The sequence below is a fragment of the Terrapene carolina genome, unplaced genomic scaffold (assembly GCF_002925995.2).
Source record: "Terrapene carolina triunguis isolate 2854851 unplaced genomic scaffold, T_m_triunguis-2.0 Scaffold58, whole genome shotgun sequence".
Taxonomy (NCBI): Eukaryota; Metazoa; Chordata; order Testudines; family Emydidae; genus Terrapene; species Terrapene triunguis.
In genome coordinates this window covers 15,593,845-15,620,646 of record NW_020664409.1, presented here as the reverse complement: position 1 = coordinate 15,620,646, position 26,802 = coordinate 15,593,845, and the positions used below count along the sequence as shown (strand labels likewise).

Here is a 26,802-nt window from a genome sequence, read left to right as displayed (position 1 = left end):
CACCCCCTTCCCAAAAAATAAAATCTGTTCTGTTTTGTTAATGGACACCGTTGTCTTTATTACTGTTTTCGCGGGAATGTTTTAAACCTGGGACGCAGACTGTGGCGGGGGGCGGGTTTAGGGTTGTGATGCAAATGATGCTTCTAAACTCCAGGAATGACAGGCTCCGCGGTGGTGGACTGGTTGTTTCAACGGAGCCTGCCAGCCCTCCTGGCCGGGACTGCGTGTATGTGTCGGCTATGTGACTGTCTTGCAGGGGGAGGAGGGTTACAGATCCCCTGCTGCGCGGCTCTGTGATCCAGGGTAAGGACCGCTGCATAAGATCTGTAACTGCCCTCCCCCGCCACCAAGTCACAGAGCAACACCACCGCCCCCACCACACAGAACATGAAAACCACCTCCCAGACTGACCAGGATAACTAGTCACTGCACTATATATGTGCCCTGCTGCTGCACCTGCCCCCTGCTAAAGGTGACTGTCCTGTCCAATGACCAAGCCCCTTCCCCCCCCTTCAGACAGACTCCCCTCCAAAAGAAGAGGATGGAAACAGAAATGAACAGAAACGTATTCTTTATTAACAACCGCACATGGAACGGGGGCGTGAAACTTGGACGGGGTCTTGTGTGAGGCGGGTAGGAAAGGACTTTTCAAATTTTGGGGAATGAGAGCCTTCTAGTGGTAGAGCAGTCCGCAGGGGTGGAGTGAAATTTTTCACGGCCCCTTCCACCCCTCCGTGTTTGGACTTTGGGTGAGGGGGGTATGGGACTTGGTGGCGGGGCAGGGCAGTTACAGAGAGACTGCAGCGGGGCTCTCTCCTCCTGCCTCCGGTCCTGCAGAACATCCACAAGGCGGCGGAGCGTGTCCGTTTGCTCCCTCATTAGTCCAAGCAGCGTTTGAGTAGCCTGCCTGTCCTCCTGTCGCCACCTCTCCTCCCGTTCAATGTTTGCCCGGTGCATTTGGGACAAGTTCTCCCTCCACTGTGTCTGCTGGGCTGCCTGTGCTCGGGAGCATCCCATTAGTTCAGCAAACATGTCTTCCCGTGTCCTCTTCTTCCTCCTCCTAATGTGCGCTAGCCTCTGGGCAGATGTGGCTGTGGGAATTGGAAAAAGGGAGTGAATTCCTGAGACAGAGCAATGTATCTGTGAACAGAGAACATAGTCTTTCTCTGTGAACAAGACCATGCAGAGCACCTATCACACGCGCACTGAGGACAAGGTCGAATTTTCGGGCCTCGCCTACAGTGCCTGCGGTCTTGCTGTGGCGAGCTGAGGAGCAGGGCTGGACACCGGACTTTGTCTAGCTGGCAAACATGGTAAGCCGTAGACTTGTGGCCGCTTAAAACTTTAAGAGTGGCACTGGCCTCCTTTCACATAGAAAGCAATGCGAGTCTCTGCTGGCAGCAATCCTGCAAGCATGAACTCTGGCCCTGTCCCACCCCCTCGCGGCTGTAAACCGCGTGGCTGTAAACCGGCGGTTGCAGTTCTGTAAAGGGACGGGCAAGCAGTCCCAATACTAACTTTCCCCTACCTAATTCACAGCAGGGAGTCATGCCAGACATCACCCTCCTGAAGGTCTCGGAGAGCCAGAAGGAGAAGATGCTCCGGGACAGCCTGCAGAAACCGGGGCCATTTGCTGCAATGCTCTGCAAGGCCATGATCCCGGAGTACCTGCTGGCGTTGTGGCAGGGAAACGTGTCCTACCACGGGGGGCCTAATAAGCTCTCCCTGCCCAGGAACCTGCTCATGAGGCTGGAAAAACACCTGCAGGAGGCGTATGAGGAGTTCTCCCCGGAGGATCTCGCCTCTATCCCCGGTTACATTGACCAGTTCTTGGCTTAGGTGCCCTTGGAGGGACAAATGACTGCAGGGTTTTGGGCACTATAATCATGAAGCGGACATTGTGAAATTTTTTGAAAATGGTTCGGACTACATATTGAGGCGCCCAAAGACAGACTAATCATGATACACTTTGCACAGATTCCCCTTTTGTTTGACTTTCCTGTTTACATGTTTTGAAGCACTTTACCCACTGTTAATATTTTAAATCTTCCTGTTTTGTTGTAAATAAATGTTTACATGTTTGAAAGCACTTTAGCTACTGTTAATATTTTAAATATGCCAGTTATGTTGTAAATAAATGTTTAGATATTTAAAACACTTACTGCTTGATCCTTCCCCTGAATCTGTGTCTGGGGTAACGGCGGGGGACGGTTGGTAGGGGATCTCTGTCAGGGTGATGAAGAGCTCCTGGCTGTCGGGGAAATCAGCGGTGCCAGCGCTGTCGACTGCCTCGTCCTCCTCATCTCCTTCTTCATCTTCCCCGTCCGCTAACATGTCGGAGGAACCGGCCGCGGACAATATCCCATCCTCAGAGTCCACGGTCAGGGGTGGGGTAGTGGTGGCGGCCGCACCTAGGATGGAATGCAGTGCCTCGTAGAAACGGGATGTGTGGGGCTGGGATCCAGAGCGTCCGTTTGCCTCTTTGGTCTTCTGGTAGCCTTGTCTCAGCTCCTTGATTTTCACGCGGCACTGCGTTGCATCCCGGCTGTAGCCTCTCTCTGCCATGGCTTTAGAGATCTTCTCATAGGTCTTTGCATTCCGTCTTTTGGAGCGCAGCTCGGCAAGCACGGACTCATCTCCCCACACAGCAATGAGATCCAAGACTTCCCGATCCGTCCATGCTGGGGCCCTCTTTCTATTGGATTGCACGGCCATCTCTGCTGGAGAGCTCTGCATCGTTGCCACTGCTGCCACTGCTGCTGAGCTCGCCACGGTGTCCAAACAGAAACTGCGCTTCAAACTGCCCAGACAGGAAAAGGAATTCAAATTTTCCCGGGGTGTGGCTGGTCAGAGCATCCGAGCTCGGACTGCTGTCCAGAGCGTCAACAGAGTGGTGCACTGTGGGATAGCTCCCGGAGCTATTAGCGTCGATTTCCATCCACACCTAGCCTAATTCGATATGGCCATTTCGAATTTAGCGCTACTCCTCTCGTTGGGGAGGATTACAGAAATCGATTTAAAGAGAGCTCTATGTCGAACTAAATGGCTTCCTGGTGTGGACGGGTGCAGGGTTAATTCGATATAACGGCGCTAAATTCGACATAAAAGCCTAGTGTAGACCAGGCCTTGGATTATCCTCTTCAGTTAGGAACCTTGTTCTTATTTATAAACTGCCTTATTGGATTTTTGTTTCTATATAAATATTGCTTTAATGCATGGATGAGATGGAGATGAAAAAAGCTAGAAAACCACTGGCCAAGGGCATTTTTCTTTTTCATATTAATATACTCTCTGCGGGTATGTCTACACAGCAAAGAAAAACTTGCTGCTGGCCTGTACCATCTGACTTGTGCTCACAGGGCTTGGGCTGCAGGGCTGTTTCGTTGCTGTGTAGATTTCTGGGCTTGGGCTGGAGCCCGAGATCTAGAACCCTGCGGGGTGGGTGGTTCCCAGAGCCCCGCAGCCCAAGCCTTACGGGCCCAGGTCAGCTGGTATGTGCCAGTCATGGATTTTTCTTTGCTGGGTAGGCATACCCTGAAGTTCCACAAAAGCTCCCCATGACAACAGATGATGATCATGTCACTGAATGGTGATGGCCTTGGTCCAAAAAGTGATACTCAATTGTTCTGTTAGCTGGAGGTAAATAGCATTGAAGAAATAGCTCATTTAAAAGAAAGTTGTCTAAGACTATATAGTATATTTATTGTGTTTATAAATAAAGAAAAAATTACAACTGGAAAATCTTGGGAAAAAAACATATTTTCTTTATTCCTTAAGGTGAAGAATGGCCCTACCTATAACTGTACAGAATGTAGCTGTGTTTTCAAAAGCTTAGGCAGCTTAAATACTCACATCAGCAAGATGCATATGGGTGGTCCACAGAACTCAGCAAGCACTACTTCAGAAGCATCTCATGTTACAACGGTAAACTTAACTTATTTTCTATATTGTGCTAGTGACTTTAAAAATTTAATAAAATTGGATATTTTTAATAGATATGATTCTCCTTCAGATGGTATTAGAACTCTTAATATATTTCCTATGTGTTTCTTCTGAGGCCTTAAAAGAACTAGCTATGTTTGTACAGAATAGTGTGAGTAAATTCAAGTTTATGAAGAGTCGGTGCATGCAATAGGAAAATGTGTTAAAGATGAATGATGGTGCATACAAGTACTGAAGATGCCTTACTAAATGAACTCCCTTTTATTTCATAGGGGAAAACAGCTCTGCCTTTTTGCAACCCCTTCCACCCCATGGTCCAATAACTTTCAGGCCTGATTTTTTTCAAGTTTGCTGAGTATCATTAACTTCAGTTGGAGTTCTGGGTGTGCAACACTTTTGCAAATCAAGCCCCTCATATTCTCCTCTTATGACAGACATCAGTTTTGGTCAAAGAGTAGTCATCAATGGTCTGCTGTCAAACTGGGAGGATGTGTCTAGTGGACTCTTCAATGATCTGTTCTGATCTGGTACTATTTAAGAGTTTCATTAATGACTTGGATGAGGAAGTGGAGAGTATGTTTAAAAAAATTATGAATGACACCCAAGCTGGAAGGGTGTTGCAAGCATTTTGGAGTACTGGATTAGAATAGTTTAATCTGTGTTAATTAGAAGGAATCTCCTTATTCCCTCAGAGCGCTTGGGAATCTTCTGGCATTGGGACCCAAAATAGATTTTTTTTTTAATTTTTTTTTTTAAAAAGGGCATGTCATGCCCAGCATCTGCTCTGGAGTTAGATGTATGCATCTGGTGCCCAATATGCCTAGGCAGCATGTGCTCCCCTTCACCGTCTACAGTGTGTAAGATTTTTGCCCAGGAGTCAACAGGAACAGCAGTTAAGGCTTCAGGCCACTTGGCCTTTGAAGGACTGAAGGTGGGCAAACTACCCTTGGGTCTGAATTCTGCACTTTGTCTGGAATGGCCCACTTCTGTGCCTAAGAGGCAGTTAGCAGCATTGGCTCCAGCTGCTATCAAGGGTTCAATTAGTGGATCTCTTCAACCCAAGAGCAAGACCTGTGCTACTAAACATGATTGCCATCTGACAAGGTCCCAGTGTCTAAGCCAACCTCAGTGCCTGCTTACCTTTACTCCAGTGATTAATTTGGCACCTACTCCTGTCCCAACCCCTGGAGTTACTGCCAAGGAGACTTCCCTGGCTATTCTGGCACCAAATTCTCCCGTTTTGTATTGGCATAGACTCTTCAACTGTGGCTGAGATCGCTGAAGGACCCCCTTCCAAAAGGAAGGAAAACTGCAAGTACTTTTGTGACAGATTTATGTTACCAATCTGCCTGGGCCTTCAGGTGATCAGGGAGCTGGCCTTGGGCTGCAGTTTCGTTCCTTATCTTTGAGCCTAGCTGAATTGTCGAGTTAACCCGTTCCTTTCTCCCTACCTCCCTCTCGGCCTCTTGCAACCTGTAAAGGAATTTTTCACTCCACACTCATGCTTTCGACCCTTCCCAAGATACTTTCCCATGCATATGTAAGTGTTAGCAATATACAACGCTGGTGTTTACCCAGGAAACCCCATGGGGGGGAGGGATTTTTATTGTGACTGTGACACTTTGACTCTGAGGAGCTTTGAAAAAGAAAAAGTAGTACCACCACACTTCCTCACCTGGTCTGGTGCAGGAGCCCTGTGTGCTGGTCTTTGCAGTTCATTTCCTACTATTATTGGCACCAGAACAGCATATCTAGCCTGTTGGTGCTTATGTGCAAAGGGTTTTCCCTTCTGAGAATGCTTTGGGCCCTCTCCATGTCATTGTGCATAAGCACCAGACTCCAGTGCTGATTCGGGCCTCTTCTCTGCATGCCTTGTTGTCAAGCCCTGGTCCTCTTCCTAGTCCACCATGGAGGTTCACACCTTTGCATGAATGGTACAGAGCACCATTGAGGGGGCTTTGAAAATTCCCTATGCCACACTCTACATGAAGACATGGGAACTTTCAACCTCTTTCTTAGCCCTTCTCAGATATTGGGCTCCTTGAAGGACTTGATGCAGAGTTCTGTGTGGTTACAAATGTGACCCTACATCTAAGAGTCTTTTCAGGTTCTGACCATGGCATTGAAGTCTCATCATGTGAAATCATATTCCAATAGACCCTCAGACTTCCGCCCACGAAATCTTATGCCTAAATAAATTTGTTAGTCTCTAAGGTGCCACAAGGACTCCTTGTTTGTTTTTATTGTGGAACTGGTTCATTCTCCATCAGATAGAAATGTCAGCAATTTATCTGCCAGACATCCAGAACATGACTGGGACACTCTGAGTTCCCCTTTCCTGGAATCAGTTTAATCAATAGCAGCTGCAGAGGCAATCCTGTTACCCTCAAAGATAGCTGGACATATCTGGAAGGAAGCACACATCTCAACCTTGGAACAGCACCCTACTACATCAAAGCAGTGCTCAGTCGAGAGCAACATATTCATTATCAGGGATCTTCTTTTTCTTCTTCACCTCCATTTGGAAACAGACTGTCTGATTTCCTGGGTGCGTGGAAAGCCATCACTACCGACAAATGTGTTCTAAGCACTGTGGAACTGAGCTATATGTTACAGCAAAAAACTAGATCTGCTTCCCTTTCCCCTTCACTGTCCCTCACCAGGATCCTTCTCATGTTAGTGGTTCTTCCCCACTGCATTGGAGGAGAGATTTTTATTTGAAATGTTTCCTTACACAGAAATCAAAGTGTGTGTGTGGGGGAGGGGGGGTGGAGGGATGCTGGCTAAGGCCCATCTTAGACCTACAAAACTTAAACAAATACATAAGAAAGTTTTGTACGATATCCTTGTCATACTTCATTCTATTACCCAATCCTGAAGATTGGTATGCTGCTCTCGGTCCTCCAGATGCCTGCTTTTGTGTGGCCATTCATCACACCAGAGGAGGTTTCTCAGATTTATTGTCCTCCCCTTTGGTCTGTCATCAGCTCCCAGAGTGTTTATCAAATGCATGGCTGGAGTAGCTCCCTTCTTCACAGAATCGCTAATCAGGTATACCCCGATCTAGATGATTGACTTATTTGGTGGCATTCCAGACAACAGAAGGCATCAGAGCAATTCAGATTCTATTTGACCAGCTGGGCCTGATTATACAGTCGCTTTCTGGTGCAGAGAATCGAGTTTATCAAAGCATTGCTAGATTCAACATCAACAATGGCATACCTTCCTTGGGTCAGCTTTCAAGTGATCTTGGAATTATGCAGTTTCCTTCAACCTTATCCACAAACAATGATGAGAAACTGGATGCAACTTTTAGGACATGTGGCCGCTTGCATGTAGGTGACTCAGCATGCCAAACTATACCTGAGATGTCTTTAAGGCTGGTTAAAATTCATCCACTGTCCATTAACTCACTCTCTGGACACATTAATTCACAGATCTGCAAGTGTGCCATCTTCCTTGAACTGGTGGAGAGTCCAGTTCAATGTCTCTTTGTCTCTCCTCCTCCTTCCTTTCCTACTATGACTCTGGTTATGGACACATCTTCCTTCGGTTGAGGTGCACATCTGTGTCCCTTGCAAGCTCAAGGTCTGTAGGCAAACAAACCATACACATCAATGTTGTATAATTGAGGGCAATTTTCAGAGTTTTTCTGCCAGGTTTTTCTCAACCAGAGAAAGGGCAAGTTATGTTCAAGTACTTACAGACAATATGACAGCAATGTTTTACCTGAGGGTAGAGAGGAGGGGCAGATCAGCTTGACAACCTCCTGACAGACAGTCTTTCTGGAATTTTTGCATTCAAAATTAAATAGGGCTGTCGATTAATCATGGTTAACTCACGCGATTAACTAAAAAAAAAAAATCGCGATTAATTGCTGTTTTACTGGCACTGTTAAACAATAGAATACCAATTGAAATTAAATAAATATTTTGGATGTTTTTCTACATTTTCAAATATATTGATTTCAATTACAGCACAGAATACAAAGTGTACAGTGCTCACTCTATATTCTATTTTATTACAAATATTTGCACAGTAAAAATGATAAAAGAAATAGTATTTTTCAATTCACCTCATACAAGTACTGTAGTGCAATTTCTTTATCGTGAAAGTGCAACTTACAAGTGTGTATGTGTGTGTGTGTGTATTTATATATTTATATTTTTTGGGGTTATGGAACTGCACTCAAAAACAAAACAGTGTAAAACTTTAGAGCCTACAGGTCCACTCAGTCCTACTTCTTGTTCAGCCAACTGGTAAAACAAACAAGGTTGTTTACATTCATGGGAGATAATGCTGCCCACTTCTTATTTACAATATCACCTGCAAGTGAGAATGGGTGTTCACATGGTGCTTTTGTAATCAGCATTGCGAGGTATTTACATGCCAGATATGCTAAACATTCATATGCCGCTGCATGCTTTGGCCACCGTTCCAGAGGACATGCTTCCATGCTGATGACGCACGTTAAAAAAATAATGCGTTAATTAAATTTGTGACAGAACTCCTTGAGGGAGAATTGTATGTCTCCTGTTCAGTTTTATGCAAATTCTGCCATATATTTCATGTTCTAGCAGTCTCAGATGATTACCCAGCACATGTTGTGCATTTTAAGAACACTTTCACTGCAGATTTGACAAAACACAAAGAAGGTACCAATGTGAGATTTCTAAAGATAGCTACAGTGCTCGACCCAAGGTTTAAGAATCTGAAGTACCTTCCAAAATCTGAGAGGGATGAGATGTGAAGTAGAAGTCTTAAAAGAGCAACGCTCCGATGCGGAAACTACAGAACCCAAACGATCAAAAAAGAAAATCAACTTTCTGTTGGTGTCATCTGGCTCAGATGATGAAAATGAACACTTTCTACACTGCTATGCAGGGCCGGCTCTGGCTTTTTTGCCGCCCTAGGCAAAAAAGCCACGGGCCGCCCCCCTACCCTCCCCGGCCCCCCATTGCAGCAGGGGAGGGCACCGAGCCCGGGAGCGCCGGGAGCAGGGCGGAGCGGAGAGCCCGACCAGGGCTCTCTGCTCTCCCCGACCGGCCGGAGTGCCCCGCCGCCCCCCTTCAGGCGCCGCCCCAAGCACACGCTTGGTGGGCTGGTGCCTGGAGCCGGCCCTGCTGCTCTGGATCATTATCGAGCAGAATTCTGTCATCAGCATGGATGCATGCCCTCTGGGTGGTTGAAACATAAAGGGACATATGAATTTTTAGCACATCTGGAATGTAAATACCTTGCGATGCGGGCTACAACAGTGCCATGTGAATGCCTGTTCTCACTTTCAGGTGACATTGTAAACAAGAAGTGGGCAGCATTATCTCTTGCAAATGTAAACAAACTTGTTTGTCCAAGTGATTGGCTGAACAAGAAAAACAAAAGAAATAGTATTTTTTAGTTCACCTCATACAAGTACTGTTGTGCAATCTCTTTATCATGAAAGTTGAACTTACAAATGTAGAATTATGTACAAAAAATCACTGCACTCAAAACTAAAACAATATAAAACTTCAGAGCCTCTGAGTCCACTCAGTTCTACTTCTTGTTTGTCTTAGCAACTGGCTGAACAAGTTTGTTTACATTTACGGGAGATAATGCTGCCCCACTTCTTACTTACAGTGTCACCTGAAACTGAGAACCAGCTTTCGCATGGCACTTTTGTAGCAGACATTATCTGGCACGTAAATACCATTCATGCTAAACATTTGTATGCCCCTTCATGCTTCAACCACCATTCCAGAGGACATGCTTCCATGCTGATGATGCGCGTTTAAAAAAAAAAGTATTAATTAAATTGGAGACTGAACTCCTGGGGGAAGAATTGTACGTCTCCTGTTCTGTTTTATGCAAATTCTGCCATATAGTTTATGTTATAGCAGTCTTGGATGATGACCTCGCACATGTTGTTTTAAGAACACTTTCACTGCAGATTAGGAATGTAAATATTGTTTAAAAAGTTAACCATTAAAATAGCTACAGCACTCAACTCAAAGTTTAAGAATCTGAAGTGCCTTCCAAAATCTGAGAGGGACGAGGTGTGGAGCATGCTTTCAGAATCTTAAAAGAGCAATACTCCGATGCGGAAACTACAGAACCCAAACCACCAAAAGAGAAAATCAACCTTCTGCTGGTGGCATCTGACTCAGATGATGAAAATGAATATACGTCGGTCTACACTGCTATGGATCATTATCGAGCAGAACCCGTGGTCTAGATAATACTTAGTCCTGTCATGAGTGCAGGGGACTCGACTAGATGACTTCTCAAGGTCCCTTCCAGTCCTATGATTCTATGATCATCAGCATAGATGTATGTCCTCTGGAATGGTGGTTGAAGCATGAAGGGACATATGAATTTTTAGCGCATCTAGCACGTAATTATCTTGCGATGTCAGCTACTACAGTGCCATGTGAACGCCCGTTCTCACTTTCAGGTGACGTAAACAAGAAGCAGGCAGAATTATCTCCTGCAAATGTAAACGAACTTGTTTGAGCGATTGGCTGAACAAGAAGTAGGACTGAGTGGACTTGGGAGGCTCTGAAGTCTTACGTTTTGTTTTTTTAACAGTTTTTTTTTTTTTTTGTACACAATTCTACATTTGTAAGTTCAACTTTCATGATAGAGATTGCACTACAGTACTTGTCTTAGGTGAATTGAAAAATACTATTTATTTTGTTTTTCACAGTGTAAATATTTGTACTAAAAATAAATATAAAAGAAGTGCTGTACACTTTGTATACTGTGTAATTGAAATCAATATATTTGAAAATGTAGGAAACACTCAAAAATATTTAAATAAATGGTATTCTATTGTTTAACAATGCAATTATTTTTTTAAATTGCTTGACAGTTCTAGAATAGACATGTGCAATCACTTGGGTGCATACCTGTACTGTAACTGTTTTTAGAGATGTGTTGTACATGCCTATTCTACACCCTGCCGTCCTTTCCTCTGCTTTGAAATCTGTTAGGTTAGGATTCAGTGTGAAGGAGCTGAGGGGACTCTAGGGCAGCTCTGCATTTTATTCTCTCACCTGGACACATGAGGAGATACTTGTTGCACATGCTTCCCCGATGGGTACTGCTCAGGAAAACTCTCCGGCTACAGTGCACTTGGTGTGCACTAACCTGAAGTGGAATAGATATGTGCAACACATCTCAAAGAACAACAGTTACAGTAGAGGTATGTAACCATTTTTCCTCCATGCCCTCCCTTAGTCTTCATCTGGCATTCTTTTACAGTACCTGGTGCTTGATTTCTATTGCTGAGTTTTGGAGATCACCCACAATGAATGTTCCAGTCACTTCTGCACCAGGTCCTAGCTCTCACTTTTTTCCTCGCTCCCTTTCTTCTTAACTTTCATGAGACTGTCTTCCTATAGAAGGTGGACTCTCTGCTGTCAAGGGAATCCATAAAAGGAGTCTTCCTAATCTATTGAGAGCAAAGAATTCCTGGTATTTCCTCATCCCCCACGAAGGTGGATGGTCTAAGACTCTTTCTGGACTTCAGAAACCTGAACAGGTATTTAAAGATATCAAAATTCAGGATTCTCATCTTTAGGAAGAACCACTAGAGCAGGGGTGGCCAAACTTACTGACCCTCCGAGCCACATATGACAATCTTCAGAAGTTCAAGAGCTGGAGTACGCCTGCCGGGGCTCGAGGCTTCAGCCCCATGGGAGGTGCCTGTTGGGTCTTGGAGCTTCAACAGGAACGAGGCTGAGTCCTAGTAGACGTGCCCCGTGGGGCTGAAGCCAGAGGTGACATGAGGTCACATAACACCCCCACGTTTTTTGCCAAGGTTTGCTGGCCCTGCTCAGTCACATGGTGCTGCCAAGCCCCCTCCCTGCACAGCAGCTGCTGGAGCCGGCAAGAAGGAAGCTGTGGCTGTGGGGAGAGGCAGCAGCAAACAGTTGGGAGCTTCAGGGAGAGCTGCTGCTTTTGTTGCTGCCTCCCCCTGGAACTAAAGCAGTGGTTCCTCCCTGCAACTGCCTGCTGTTTGCTGCAGCCTCTCCAGGCGAAGCTAACACCTGGAGCTGCAAGGAGGGGCCACTGACGGGAAGAGGGGGGGATGTTCCTGGGGAGGTTCACTGAAGCTGTTGCGGAGGGCAAACTTTAAATTGCGCCTTCCCCCCCCCCCACTCTCAGCAGGCATCAGTCATTTCTGGCAGAAGACCTAGCCCCACCACTCTGCTGCAGGGCAGAGGCCCTGAGTCTGGTAGGCAGAGAATGAGAGGAGGGAGCATGGGGCTCCACGAGCCACAGTTTAACTGTAAAATTGCCAAATACGTTTCGTGAGCCGTGGTTTGGCCACCCCTGCAGTATAGATTAATGAGATTCTTCTTAGGAGATAGATGCTTTTGAATTCAAGGTTCTTCCCTTTGGGCTGTCAGCAGTCATTTTCACCAAATGCCTAGTTACAGTGGCATCTTATCCTCAGGTATTGAGATATACCTGTGCACATACTTTTATGAATGGCTTTTAAAAAACAAGACAAAACAGGACTTGATATGAGCCATTGCCACTACTGTAAGCCTGTTCCACTCATGAGGCTGCAAATAAAATGGAATAGTTTAGTCTCTGACTCCCTCACAAATAGTATTTTATAGGTGCAGTACCGAACTCAGTAGAAGCCAGGCTGTTCCTTCCAGAGGAAAACTTTGCTAGCATCCAGCAAGTGTTCATCACCTTATGGGCATATTCAGAGCAGACTCGTTACTTTTTCCTGTGGTTCATTGTCTCATGACATCATCAGCTTACGTGACTCCTCATACCCGACAGTACGTGAGACCTTTACTACGTTGGGTAGCATGACACCAAATGCTGAACATAGGCTTCCTGTAGACATTTGTCTTTGATGTAGCACCAGTGGAACTATCAACTCACCTGATGCAAGTCCAGGGACAGTGTTCTGCAAGGAGTGGCCTTAACCTTCTGTTCCTAACAACCATAATCATCAGAGATGGCTTCAATTTTTTTAAGTGACGTTTACCTGCAATTTTATCTATACTCTGTCTTTCTAATTCTCAAATATTACTTTGATGCATTTTGAATTCCAAGGATTTGGGAAAAACCAAACCACCCAAACCTAGTAATAGCTGCTTGGTTCTAAAAACGACCATAGCAAATGAGGCTTGTCATATTTTGTCTCAATCCAGTTGGATATCTAATGCTCTTAGCATGCTTTGGGGGTAATGTTGGGATAGAAATTGAATGTTAGAAAGCAGTTTGTGAGAGGAATTGCTCAGATAACAATAAAGGCAGCCAAATGGCTTTTTTGTTTATACAAGTTATAACATTATTATTTAAGGTCAAGGGATTTACTTTTCTGTTTTAAACAGTGTGAATACTGTTTGAAAAGCATATTTTCCCCTGCAACTATCACGTTCACTTATATCTTTTTGGGGATAGGAGTTGATATTCTCTCTCTCTCTCTCTCTCTATATATATATATATCCCATCTCTCTCTGTTTCCTTGGACTGTCTGTCAGTATCCATCTGTTGTCTCTTGTCTTATATTTCGATTATAAGCTCTTTGGGGCAGGGACCATTTTTTGTTCTTTGTTTGTCAGAGTGCCTCATGCAGTCGGGTTCTGCTCCTTGACTGGGGCTCCTAAGCATAATGGTAATGCTAATTAATAGTAAAACAAACAAGTAAACAAAAAAATCCATGCACACATCCTACCCAAGAAGCTTGCTTTGACATTAAATGTAACTGTCTGGTTACTGGAATATCTTAAGACATATCTTAGGACAGTGTTTCTCTTTTCGTGTGGCCACAGCCGCCTGGGCGGTGATGGGGGGGCGGGGCAGGGACAAAGCAGCATCCCCTCTCCCACCCTACCTTCCTCTGGAGCCACAGATGCCAGAAGAGAAGGCAGCTGATGTGAGTTCCCCACCTTGCCGGGTGCAGTGGGACTTGGGTTTCCAGCTTCAGCCCTGAGGTGGTGGGGTGACTGGCGCCATCACCTGGTTCTGTCCCCCAGCTCAACCCCATCCCAGCCCCCGCTGCCTCCTCTGGCCTGGGTTATTGCCACATAGTGGCGGGTTCCATCTCTGGCTGAAAGGTTTCAGGTTCTGGCCGCAGGGATCCAGATCCAGATCCAGCCCCGGCCGCCCAGTGGTGGCGATGGCGGGCTAACCACCCCCTTCCAATTGCCCCTGGCCCCTGCTGCATTCTCCAATCCCGGTTTCAGCCATGCACTCCGACCCTGGCTGTGTGGTGGCGGTCACCGGGCTCTGGCCACCGGGCTTTGGGTTCCGGCTGTGGTGTCCAGCCGCGTGGCAGCGGGTGCTGGCCATGGGCTCACCAACCCACCCCCATCACCTTTGGCCCCTGTTGCCTCCACACCGATCTCCTCAGGGCCGTCCTTACCCATACGCAAAGTACGCAGCTCCGTATGGCACCAGGAAATTTGGGGCACTGCAGCAGGGCTGGGCCTGCACTCACCAGTGGTGTGAAGTGCAGCTACCTCCCAGCTAGCTAGCAAGTCTGCTGCTGTGAAAAATATTAATAAACGTACAAATATCATTTTTCAAAGAAGCACACTTATGAGCTAGCAAGTCTTAAAAAAAAGAAGCAACCAAAAAGGCAAAAGAAACTATAACAGCAAAAGACAAGAACGTGGAAAGCACCTTATTTGTTTTTATTCTGTTTAGGTCCAGTAAAGAATAGAGGCAACTGTACATTATTATTGAGTCTGCAAAAAAACCCAACAACCCTATATCAGTGTTCCCTCTAATTTTTTCCATCCATGTGCGGAAAGAATTTTGTTACGTGCACTATATCGAGATAATGTGCGGATGTGCGCCACCAGCAGAAACCAAAAACCTAGATATAATATATATTTTTTAAAAATTACTGTAGGGATAATTACTCCAGCCAGGACAGGTTAGGCATTTTAGAACTCTACGCAAAGAATTAAATTTAAGCGTAAGAGAGAAATAAAGATTATGAAATGCATAGACCAGTCAATAAACTAAAATAACACACGGTGAAAGAAGTATGAAGAAGTAACAACAGTAATACAAGTGTGTGTTGGGTGGGGTGTGTGTGTGTGTGTGTGTGAGAGAGAGAGTGATTATGTGTGTGAAGGCTCGTCTCTACTTTCTATGGATTGACGCTGTGGCGATGGATCCACCGGAGGTTGATTTCGCGAAGAGATTCCTGGAAATCTATCCAACCCTTGAAGTGTCTGTCTCTTTTACTCTAGCCGTGGTTTGATGTTATTGAAAGCTTATTTGTAAGTTTTACACTTAATATTAAGCGATATCTTTTTTCATTTAATACAGTAGCTTACTGTCTTTGCCATTCTTTTATTTGTAGGATCCTGTGGCCCAGCCTCTAATGACGTCTCCAGCTAACCCGATGCAACCTGTTGATAATAAATGGAAGAATGTAAGTATAGAGATTTTCTTAATTTATTTGTGTCAATACTGAGATGGCAGGCATGTTAAAAGGGAATTGCAGCTTTTAGAACTTTGCAGACATTTATTAATATTATGTATTAACAAACACACAGTTCTCTGGAAGGTGGGTTGATATTTGATTAAAGGGCCTTATAGAATGCTGTGCCCAATTTTTGAATGCAAATCTGTTAATACTTGTAAATGGTTAATTAGGACTTTATGGTTATAGCAAGTCAATTCATAAACGTTTCCTGATAACTGCATACACAACTCCATTCAAAAACTCTTGGAAAACACGTCAGATACCTGCCCTACAGGGACTGGAGTGGGATAAGACGATTAGTGCACCATAAAAGGGCTCTAAAAGCATTAGGGAGTGCATCCATTAGGGAGGACTCATGCAATGCAGGAACTGTGGAAGAGAACTTCAAGGCTGCCTTCCCAGGACTCTCTATCAAACCCCAGCATAAGAGCTGGTGGCAGAACGTGTACTTTGAAATGCTTTTTTAATATATACATTTTATAATTAAAAAAAGCCCGACCTTCATTAAAGGCAGTTGTCTTTTAAAAAATATTATTTTTTTTGGCAAATTTTAACTTGTTTTGTTGAATCATTCTCTATAAGCTCAACTAGCTTTGTTTGGTGGAAAGTGAGGAAGTTATAAATAATCAAGAATAAGTACCATATATACTCGTTCATTAGCCCATTCGTTTATAAGCCGACCCCCCAAGATGGTTAGTTAAAAATATCAAAAACCATATGACCCTTTCATAAGCCGACCCTATATTTCAGGGATTGGCAAACTTTGGCTCCCGGCCGTCAGGGTAAGCCGCTGGCGTGTCGGCATGTTTTATTTACTTGGAGCGTCTGCAGGCATGGAGCCCCGGGGCTCCATGCCTGCAGACGCTCCAGGTAAACAAAATGACAATGTATTAGATATTCAATTCAATGATTCCATAGAGTTTAAAATCATCAAATTTTGGTGTAGACCCGTTTGTAAGCCGACCCCCGCTCTTTGATGCGTCATTTTTTTACCAAAGATATTTGGCTTATGAACGAGTATATACGGTAGATTACCTGAGAGGAGAAAGGTATTGTTATAGAGAAGAAATAAAATTAGGACTTGAAAATACTTTCTTATGAAGGATATTTTAGCTAGAATGCTTTGGAATACAGTATACATAGTCCATTAGGTTTGCAAGTGGATATATTTGCATGACAGCTTGGTGCTTAAGAAAGACAAAGGCTTAGTATGAATAAGACGCAGTTGTCATGTATGTAGATGCCAGATTATTCAAAAGCTTTCAAACAATACTCAAGGCAAAACTTTGCCAGAAGCTGGGAATGGGCGACAGGGAATGGATTACTTGATGATTACCTGTTTTGTTCATTCCCTCTGGGGCACTTGACATTGGCCACTGTCAGAAGACAGGATACTGGGCTAGATGGACGTTTTGTCTGACCCAGTATGGCCATTCTTATGTTCTTAACTGGTCACCCATTCCCCCCTCTTATCATTAATCGATAGAAGAAGCCATTTCTTATGCACAGGTGATTAAGCAGTCAGTGAGCACCCTGGTGGTCTGAATTTACACTGCTTCTAGCCTTTGCTGCTTCCTCATTATGACAGAGATGTTGAGTGGGTGCTCCAGAAAGAAGCAGGTGTACAGAGAAAGGAGTCAGCTATTTAGTAACTCAGCAACCAGAGCAAAATCAGCAGTGAGCAGGTGGCTAGCAAAGACTGAGTGATAGAGATTGAGGGGGAAACTTTAGTCTACTGTACTTTTTTTTCTCAGGACTTCATCCCCAGAACAATTGAGGGCAGGTATTTCAGCCACATAGTCACCTGCTTAGCATTGCCACTGCTATATACATTTGCTCTTGGTAAAACTGTCAGAAGTGCGTTATTGCTGATTTTTATATGTTATTACCTACAACTGAAATTTGAAGTCAGTGGGCTGCAACACTCAAAATTGGGTCTTAAGTCTCTTAGGCTCTTAACTCGCATAAGCACTTGTGAAAACTTTTGTAAATATTTTGCTTTCACTAAATGCACTTTTTTTTGTTTTTGTTTTGGTAAATGGTACAAACCCTTGTTGATTACGGGTCTGACAAATACAGTTCTTTCCTATTTTTATGCTAGGAAAGAGTAAAAGTTGTTTAAAAAAAAGCTAAACAATACCATGCTTTTTTATTCTTAAAAGGAATGGATGGTAGACATCTTTATTATGGAACAGTAATAAAATATTTGGCTCTTTGTGGTGTATTATAAGTTGGATACATGATAAGCATTCCAAGTTACAGCCTGGAAGGAACTCTTCGTCACTTTTATAGATATAATGGGGGAACATTATGGAAATGGTAACTAAAACTTTTCTGTGGTTTCATTGAAACATTATGACTTATGTTTGAGCATATACAACACCTAGTCTGATGTGTAGGTGCACATGCACACACATGCTGTCTAAATAGGTATGAAAGGGTTGTCAAATTGAGTGTTTTCCCCTTCAATATTATGTTCAGCCAGCCCTTCAATGAAGGGTTGTCCTCCTCTTGCTGGAGAATGGGCAGCTTATAGAACTGTCAATCTAGGACTGCTTGCTCCTCTAAGGACCTCTGCTACATTCTACTCCCAGAAAATACTATTTCTGAAGTTGTTGCACCTCTGTATATAAAATTGTTTTCTGCGGTCTAACAGCAGTAAGTACAAAATGAAGAATATATGTATTGTTGTTAATCTGTTTAGACAGAGTTTCTGTCAAATTGAGATCTGAGCAGAGATCTTGCCTTCCTGGTCCTCAACAAGATGAACAAAGATAAACACTTTGTGTGTGTGTGTGTGTGTGTGTGTGTGTGTAACAGGGTGACAAATATCTCTTCTTGTGAGTGAGTGCCAGCTCACTTTTGTAATGTTGATTCAGAACTATTCATCCAATTCCAAGGAGGGAACTGCAAGGTGAAACAAATTTTTTTACCCTAATTATTTGGTATCATCACAAAATGTGAAGGCAAGGTCTTTACCCCCATCAGGTCTGCAAGAGAGTGTTTTAGCTATGGAAAGAGCCATGAAGGAAAAGCTTTTCAAAATGGAAAACAAAATTACAGTGAAAGATTAAGTAAAATTCATCCTAAAGCCACTTTGGTAGTATGCAGACAGGACTCTACTTAGCGTATCCTGAAGCAATAAGGTGGCTTCTCATTGCTTGAGGAACAGAAGTGAATATTAGCCTGTGTATGCCCAAGAACAGAACTGCATGGCCAGCAAATGTATGTTGCGGAATCCTTGTTGAGGAAATAAAAGAAAAGCTCTCTGAGTAAGAATATATTCGAGTGGTTTTCAACCTGTGGACCCTTGGGGGTCTGCAGACTGTCTAAGATTTTCAAAGGGGTCTGCACCTCCATTCAAAATTTTTTTAGGAATCTGCAAATGAAAAAAGGTTGAAAACCATTGGTATATTCACAGGACTGAATCTGCAGTGAGGGGAAAAAGTGGATAAACCCAATAGATTGTCAAGTTAAGTGGAAAGAATAAGGCTAGCCACCCTGTTTTTTATTCCGGGTTATAAAAAGGAAAAATAAAATTACCTGAAGAATGAGTCCTTGGATTTCTTTTTCATTCTTCTTTCTAAGGATGAAGAAGAAAAGAAAGAGGGAGAGAGCCAAGATGGGTGGAGAAATTTGATTTTTAGACTTAACAAAAATTATTTTCAGCATTGTACTTTGTTGTTCTGTTCAAAAGTTATTTAAATTTTTGGAGTAAAAAGAGGTTGAATCAAAGAAGTGAAGAAACTGAAGGAGGCATTACCTATATAGTTCAGAGAGGAAGTTTCATGATCCATTACTTTCTGGTCTGGAACAGTTTATTACAAGGAAAATGGACTTCCTCATATAAAGGCAGAAGATTGAAGATTAAAACAAAATCAAAAAGATAAACCTGACTTGTCTGAAGAATGTTGCTGTAGTATGACTAGTTTCTTTTTTTTCTTTTCTTTTTTCAAATCAACAACCTTGTAATTGTTGTTGAAGGAGATTTTCCAAGGGACTTGGCATATAAAGTGAGGGAGGCTTTTAAGAAGAAAGCAATCAGTACCATGTGCCTCTTATTCATTTAGACCAAAATATTTCTGCAAAGAGCTGAAGAATTGATCCCCAGTAAGGATAAATCTATAAAATTAGCTTTTGGATCACAGCTATATTATTTTTCTTTGTGGCAGGTGCCCACAGGTACTCTCTTAAAACAAACAAACAAACTGCAGATGGCTTGCTGGCAGAAAATATAGTGGCTCAGCTATAGTGACTGAGACATTGTAAAACTGAGAGCCAAGTAAAGTAATTGTTAGCTTCTGCTGAATACCAAAGTGCCAGATAAATAGAAGAGCACCATCTGTCATCAGGAAGTGATAAAAGGTGGTCTCCTGCTTAAAGCAAATGACAGGGACACTGGACATCTGCAAAGCACCCGAAGTATGAAGTAATTATATTAGAAGTAGTAACTTATTCTATACAATACAATAGAAGTTGTGAAAAACGTGGTAGAGATGGGAACAGATGGCTTACCTTTGTTGGCCACTTTCCTACAATGGAGGATTGGTTAAGGAGGTTTGTAATATGAGGCAGCCTTTTGGGCAGACTGCAGGCAGAGAGCCTCAGTTTCCCCTCGTGGACTGTTGAAATAAAATGTCACCAAGGTTTTTTCTTGGTCAGAAATATCTCTCCTTGGGGACTGGATATATTAACCTAAATAAAACTTCAAAGAAAAATCAAGATCCCAAAACAAAGTCCACCCAAAAGTCCATACAGAATGAAGGTTTTGCTTCCATACTTTGGTAGACCACTCCAGGCCCTGTGGGGCTGGACTCTCAGTCCTAACTCCCAGGACTTTCTGCTGGAGTCTGCTCATTCCTAGCAGTCTCTGATCCCTGAGCATTCCCCCCTGCTTGCAGCTTCCTGCTGATCTTTATAGGGAAATCTGCTGATTTCTCCCAAATGTGGCTTCTTAGTAATCAGGGTTGGCTGTCCCAGGTCTTCCATACCTGTTACATGGTTTCAAGGGGAAAAGGGAAATTTGTCTCAACTGTTGACTTTCTTTCTCAGCAATATGTCTACCAATATGATGATACACTTATTCACAGAGTTTATTTTATATAATTTGTTGACTGTATTACTAAGTCACACATATATACAATAGTCTCTGTTTCACAAAGGCTTAACAGTTGAGTTTAACTGTGAAACTATGTATCACTGAGGCATCATTACTTTTATTAAATATTCTAGACAATTTACTAATATACTTAAAGTATTTTTGATAAAAAATAAAAGCTTTTTGAAGTATTTTTTGTGATTACATTTACTTTTTTGTGTACCCTTACCTGCAAAATTCAATAATTCAAAATAGGTCACCAAGCTGTGTGAATTGGTGAGGGGCCAATATTTTATCATAAACTTAATTCAGGCTGTAAGCTTACAGCTGTATTGCTTGGGAAAAACTCCTTCTGGAAGGAGAATAGAGAAGCAGTCCTTTAGTGGAATCAGCAGTCCTTGAATGACAGCTCTGTAAACTCCCCAGTCTTACATGAGTGGACATCCTCACAGTGGACAATTAGCAGACATATTTTAGATAAAGAAAATAGACTGGTAAGTCAAACTTTCTTTATATGTATCTCTTTCATTTTCCTTTACAAATATACCGCTGTATATTTCAGGCCACACATTTTCGGTCTCCACTTCTTCAACAGACAGAAAACCAAGTAACTTCAGCTGCAGGTCAACAAGGGCAACAGGCTGTAACAGATGTCATCCAGCAGCTCCTTGAGCTGTCAGAGCCAGGTCCAGTGGAAAATAACCAGCCCCAGCAACCTGGCCAGCAACTCAATATTGCAGTGGGACTCAATCGAGACATTTTGCAGGTAGGGTGTATTTACATAATAAGTAGTTTAGCATTCAACAGTGTCTTTGTAATTGTTATCCTTCTAGTGAAATCAGCAGTTGATTACAACAATAAGGTGTTTGTATGCCTGAATTGACTTCTTTGTTGGGAAAAATTGAAATAATGAAAGTACAGTGTGCAGAGTGCAGCAAGATGTTTCTTTGGCCCCATTATGTGATCAGATTGGAATGCAATAAATACTAGTTGGAAGAGAATGACACTAAATATTTTTTAAAATTAAGATTGTCCTTTTGTTTTGTTTTTGCTGTGGTCCATGGACCACTTGTGGCATTCAAGGATCTAAATTGTGGCCATCCAGGATGAGCATGTTAAGAAATTTTCTATTTGATTATGAATTGAGAATTTGTTCTCTGAGCTGCACCCTGTGATGTTTAAGCTGGAGTATTTGGATCAACCGCATTGCTCCAACTCTCTCTCAAACCCATTGCTCTCCAATTGCCTCTCAATGGTTCCTTTGTAGCGTCAGGGGCTCAGCTGGCAGAAAGGGAACAGAACAGGGTAGAAAATATTCATCTTAAATATTGGTCGTGGCCCCTTGATCTTTCTCAAATATGTTCAGTCTTCAAGCTGAAAAGGTTGCACACTATGTATGTCTCTCTTCTCTTGAGCACCAACCAACCACACTATTCATCTGAACCCCTTTTTGAAACATTCAGGCCTTAATTCTGCAATGCAATGTTATCCCTGAGCAGAGCCCTATCAGGTCAGTGGGGTTCTCTGCAGGTACAATGAATTATAAGATCAAAGCCTAAGGACTGTCTACACTACAGAGTTAGCTCAGGTTAATTATAGCGCTCAGGGCTGTGAAAAATTTCAGAGCCCTCAGTGATGTAACTAAATTGACCTAAGCCTCAGTGTAGACACCGCTAGGTCGATGGGCTAGCATTTGTAGTGTAAACATACCCTTATTCTATGAATCTTAACTGCCCTCTCCCCACTAAAAGAGAAAAAATTGTTCTGCTTTGAGATTAATTTTTCCAGTTATTGGATGTATATCTGTATTTTTTAGTACAATTTAACATATAATCTCTACAACTTTAATGGAATAATTTTTTTTTTTTTTTAAATTAGAAGTAACTGGTAAATAACAATTGGAATGGAGATTTAAGAGAAAACACATCTTTTTAATTGGGCTTTGTAGATTCAATTTGTTTTCTTGGAAGTCATTGCTTGTACGTGTGTTGCTGGAGAAAATCCAGTTCCAGTTCAATAATGTAATTAATAATAATAAAAATAATAAAATAATAATATATGGAGATATACCTATTTTGTAGAACTGGAAGGGACCCCAAAAGGTCATTGAGTCCAGCCCCCTGCCTTCACTAGCAGGACCAAGTACTGATTTTGCCCCAGATCCCTAAGTGGCCCCCTCAAGGATTGAACTCACAATCCTGGGTTTGGCAGGCCAATGCTCAAACCACTGAGCTATCCCTCCCCCCAAAGTAAACAGATTACTGTTTACCACCTTTGTACAGGAAAGATCTCTAAATCTTTGCAACTTTGAAATTGAGCTAAAATTTTGTAGTTGTAAGACACTTGATTAAATTCCTTTAATCATAACTGTATTGAATCTCCTATATAATTGTTTGAGCAGAGCAAATTTAGAATAATTTTGTGTAGTTTTTCTTTCCTAATCTTCTAGTTTTGTTTTGCCTTAGCAAGCCTTAGAAAACAGTGGGCTATCTTCAATTCCAGTCTCAGCGCATCCTGCAGACTGCAGCCAGGCTAAGAATCCTACAACACAAGATCAAAATCCAGATGTTCAGAATCTTTCTAATCATCAAGCTGACCCTAATAATGCAGAACAAGATAAAGAGCAAGAAAGCCCAGATAAGATGGATAAAAAAGAGAAAAAGGTTATAAAGAAAAAGTCACCATTTTTACCTGGTAATGTTGGAAATGTTTTCTACATACAACTTTTGTGCAGTAATAACTACAATATCTTACAGTTTTCTGTAGCACCTGTCACTGTAGTGTAGAGGAACTTCCTAAAACGCATACAGTTGATATATCAATAAAATGCTTATGGAATTTCAAAAACACTAACACTTCATTTATTTATTTGTTTTTAGCAGAACTTGTGTGTGTGCATTGGTTTCCATTTTCTCTACCCCATTCTGTGCATCCAAGTTTGGATTCTTCCTATTCACCCTTAGTTCAGATTGAAGATCAGTACAGTAAAGGCATTGCCGGTACTGCTTCAGTGCCAGCTGGTTGAAGCTCTGTGACAAGCAATACTTAAGCTCCTGTGGCTTAAGTTTAATAGTCATCTTATGTTGCTTGTTCTTCGTGTAGGAAGCAGAGACTTAAGGTTGATTCCAAAACAGGAGTCGCATGCCCTACACCATTCTTCAACCAGCTCGGACTGTCTGGCACACTTCGACCACTTAGGTCCCCACCCCCACGGGGGCGGAGAAGAGGTACTATGTACCTGCAGAGGGGTTTGAGTTTCTGTTCTTTCACCCCCCACCCAATTCCCTGGTCACACAGGTGGCAATGGAGTGAGTCTGGCAACACCACCCACGCTCCACCTCAGTGAATAAAGAGGGCACGTGACTGGACCTTCTGGGTCGCAAGGTCTTGTCCTCTGTCAGCCTTCAATTTCGAATCTCAAATTAATTGGCTCTATTCACTAAATCAGCAGTTCTCAAACTGTGGGTCAGGACCCCAAAGTGGGTCACGACCCCTTTTTAATGGTGTCACCAGCGATGGCTTAGCCTTGCTGGGGGAACGGTTGAACCTGTTCCTATGACCTAAGAGGGCACAGGGTTCTATTCCACCTGTTTCCTAGTTCGCAAGAAGAAGGGTGGATGGAGACTGATCTTAGACATCTGTCATCTCAACCACTTCATATGCAAGACAAAGTTTCATATTGTCACCCTAGCAGCCATCATACCTTTGCTAGAAAAGGGCATATGGTTTATGGCTCTCGATATGCAGGATGCTTACTTTCATGTAGATATCCATCCTACCCACAGATGTTTCTTGAGATTCACGGCAGGTCCTCAATACATCCAACACAGGATTCTATTGTTCAGACTCACTGGTTCTCCATGGTCTTCACCAAAGTTTTCTTGGTAGTAGGCACCCATCTTCGGTGTCAAGGGGTCCTTATATTCCCTTATCTCAACGACTGACTGATAGCAGCGTGATCCAAAGCGGAGGCTCGAGTCTTGACCTCCATGCTGTTCACGCTCCTCTCCTCACTGGGGGTGAGTGTAAAGGTTGAAAAATCCAGTTTGGATCCCCCACAGTCCCTAGAATTCATTGGGGCCCACATTGGTGTGGTCTCGGCATGTGCCTACCTACTGGAGGACAGGTTCCAGACCCTACAAGAACCAGTTACCAAGGTGGTTTCCGGTTCTTCTGTTCCGGTCAGGATTTGCCTTTCCCTTCTTGGTCACATGGCGACCTGCACGTACATTACCGCCTTCTGTCATCTTTGCTTTCACTGCCTGCAACTGTGTGACTGTGAGGGCCTATTCTCCTATGCACTATACCAAGGACTTCCTACTGACAGTTCCCCTGCCCCCAAGGTTCTCTCCTCCCTCTAATGATGGACAAACCCAGGTCAGGTCTGTACCAGAATACCCTTCTTCCCATCATCACCAAGCATGATTGTCATGGACGTGTCACTCATCGTATGGGGCGCCCACATAGGTGAGCACATGACACAAGAGACTTGAGCCACTCAGGTAGGGTTGCCAATGTTGGTTGGATGTATTCTTGGAGATCCATAATTTTTAATTAAAGATTCATCTTTAATTCCTGGAGACTCCAGGCCAATCTTGGAGGGTTGGTAACCCTACACTCAGGAATCCCAAATGCACATCAACATCTTGGAAATTCAGGCGGTGCGGAGAGCATTTCGCTCATTTCTCCCATCCATTCACTCCCATCATGTTCTCATCATGTCGGACAATTACCCCCACCATTTCCTGCATCAACAAACGGGAGCATGATGTTGTCAGTGCTCTGTGCGGAAATATTTTGTCTTTGGGATTTGTGCATTACCCACAAGACCCTGTTGTCAGCAGTGTATCTTCCTGGGACTCGGAATGTAATTGTGGACTCTCTAAGCAGGAAATTCATGGCCGACCATGAATGGGACTTTCATGGCACTGTGGCTGCTGACCTTTTTGACCGCTGGGGGACTCTGACCTGGGACCTCTTGCATCCCACACCCAACAGCAAATGCACCTAGTACTGCTCTGCAGAGGGGAGATGAGTACCCTTTCTCAAGGCAGTGCCCTGTTCATCCGCTGGTCAGACCAAATCATTTATGACTTTCCTCCCCTACTGCTCCTGCCGCATGTCCACACAAGGTCAGACAGGAGAGAGCAATGGTCATTCTGATCGCCCCATTCTGCTCTCACTGTTTTTGGTTTCCTCTCCTTCTCTGCATGTCGGCGCGTCCCCTGCCAGCTTTCCTGGAACTCCTCACGTAACATAGCGGCAGGATCAGGCATCTCAATCTGCAGATGCTTCACCTAAGAGCTTGGTTTTTGAACAGACATCTTCTCTAGAGCAGGAATGTTCATCAGCAGTACAAGACATCCTCTTGAGTAATCCATGAGGCGGATCCTATAGGGCCGAGTGGAAGCGTTTCACCCTATCGGCCCAGCAGAGGGGTTTTGTCCCTTAGCACATGGACATCCCTCTTCTTCTGGACTATCTCCTGTCCCTGAAGGCATCAGGACTTGCTCTCAACTCCATCAAGGTTCATATAGCCACTTTCAGTGCCTTGCACCCCCTGTGGAGGGGCGCTCTCTCTCTCTCTCTCTCTGCATCGCTTGACTACCAGGTTTTGGAAGGGCCTCCTCTAGACTTAGCCACCCGTTCAACCTTTTGCTCTGCAATGGGACCTCAGTCTTGTCCTCTCGGTGTTGATGAAATTGCCCTTTGAACATATGGCCTCCTGCTCCCTGTCTCTCTTTTCCATGAAGGTTGCCTTCCTGGTAGCTATTACTTCTGCAAGAAGGGTAGGCAAACTGGGGGCCATGATGGTGGACCCCCGTTTTACTAAGTTCCATAAGGACAAGGTTTCCCTGCACTTATAACCTTTGGCAGAAAGTTGGGGTGTATCCTGCTTTCATCTTAACCAACCTATACACTTACCTTCTGCTTGGCTAAAGCCAAGTTCCAGTGCATCTACTAAACTCTCTGGAAGGGGAATTTCAGTTCTCACAAGCACTAAATTATCAGTTGACATATTAGTGCATGTGGAATGGCTTCCATCTTGGCTGGAACCAGAGATTGAACTGAACACCTCCAGAGCTAAAAGCATGACTGAAAAATACATTGCTTATGTAGAGAATCCCAGTGTTGTCCGACGCTTCTCAGTTTTATAGGGAGTTAAAATCCTATTAGGAGTGTAGAGCCCATTTCATACATACCAAGTTACTTCAAAGTGTAACATTAATATCAAAAGTAACTTTTGATATTTTTAAGCTAGCTAGAACAAAGGAAAAACTTTAAAAATACCAAGTGTCAGTCATATGAA

General features: G+C 43.5%; 1 protein-coding gene across 1 annotated transcript in view; it reads left to right on the top strand.

Annotated features, from left to right (window-relative positions):
* Positions 1-26,802, top strand: part of ZNF236 (zinc finger protein 236) — a 195,418-nt gene that overhangs the window by 41,983 nt on the left and 126,633 nt on the right. Inside the window, exons 7-10 of the mRNA XM_024212120.2 lie at positions 3,778-3,924; positions 15,269-15,340; positions 21,055-21,258; positions 22,958-23,186. Coding sequence (XP_024067888.1) covers positions 3,778-3,924; positions 15,269-15,340; positions 21,055-21,258; positions 22,958-23,186 — 652 coding nt within the window. The remainder of the gene's footprint in view (positions 1-3,777; positions 3,925-15,268; positions 15,341-21,054; positions 21,259-22,957; positions 23,187-26,802) is intronic.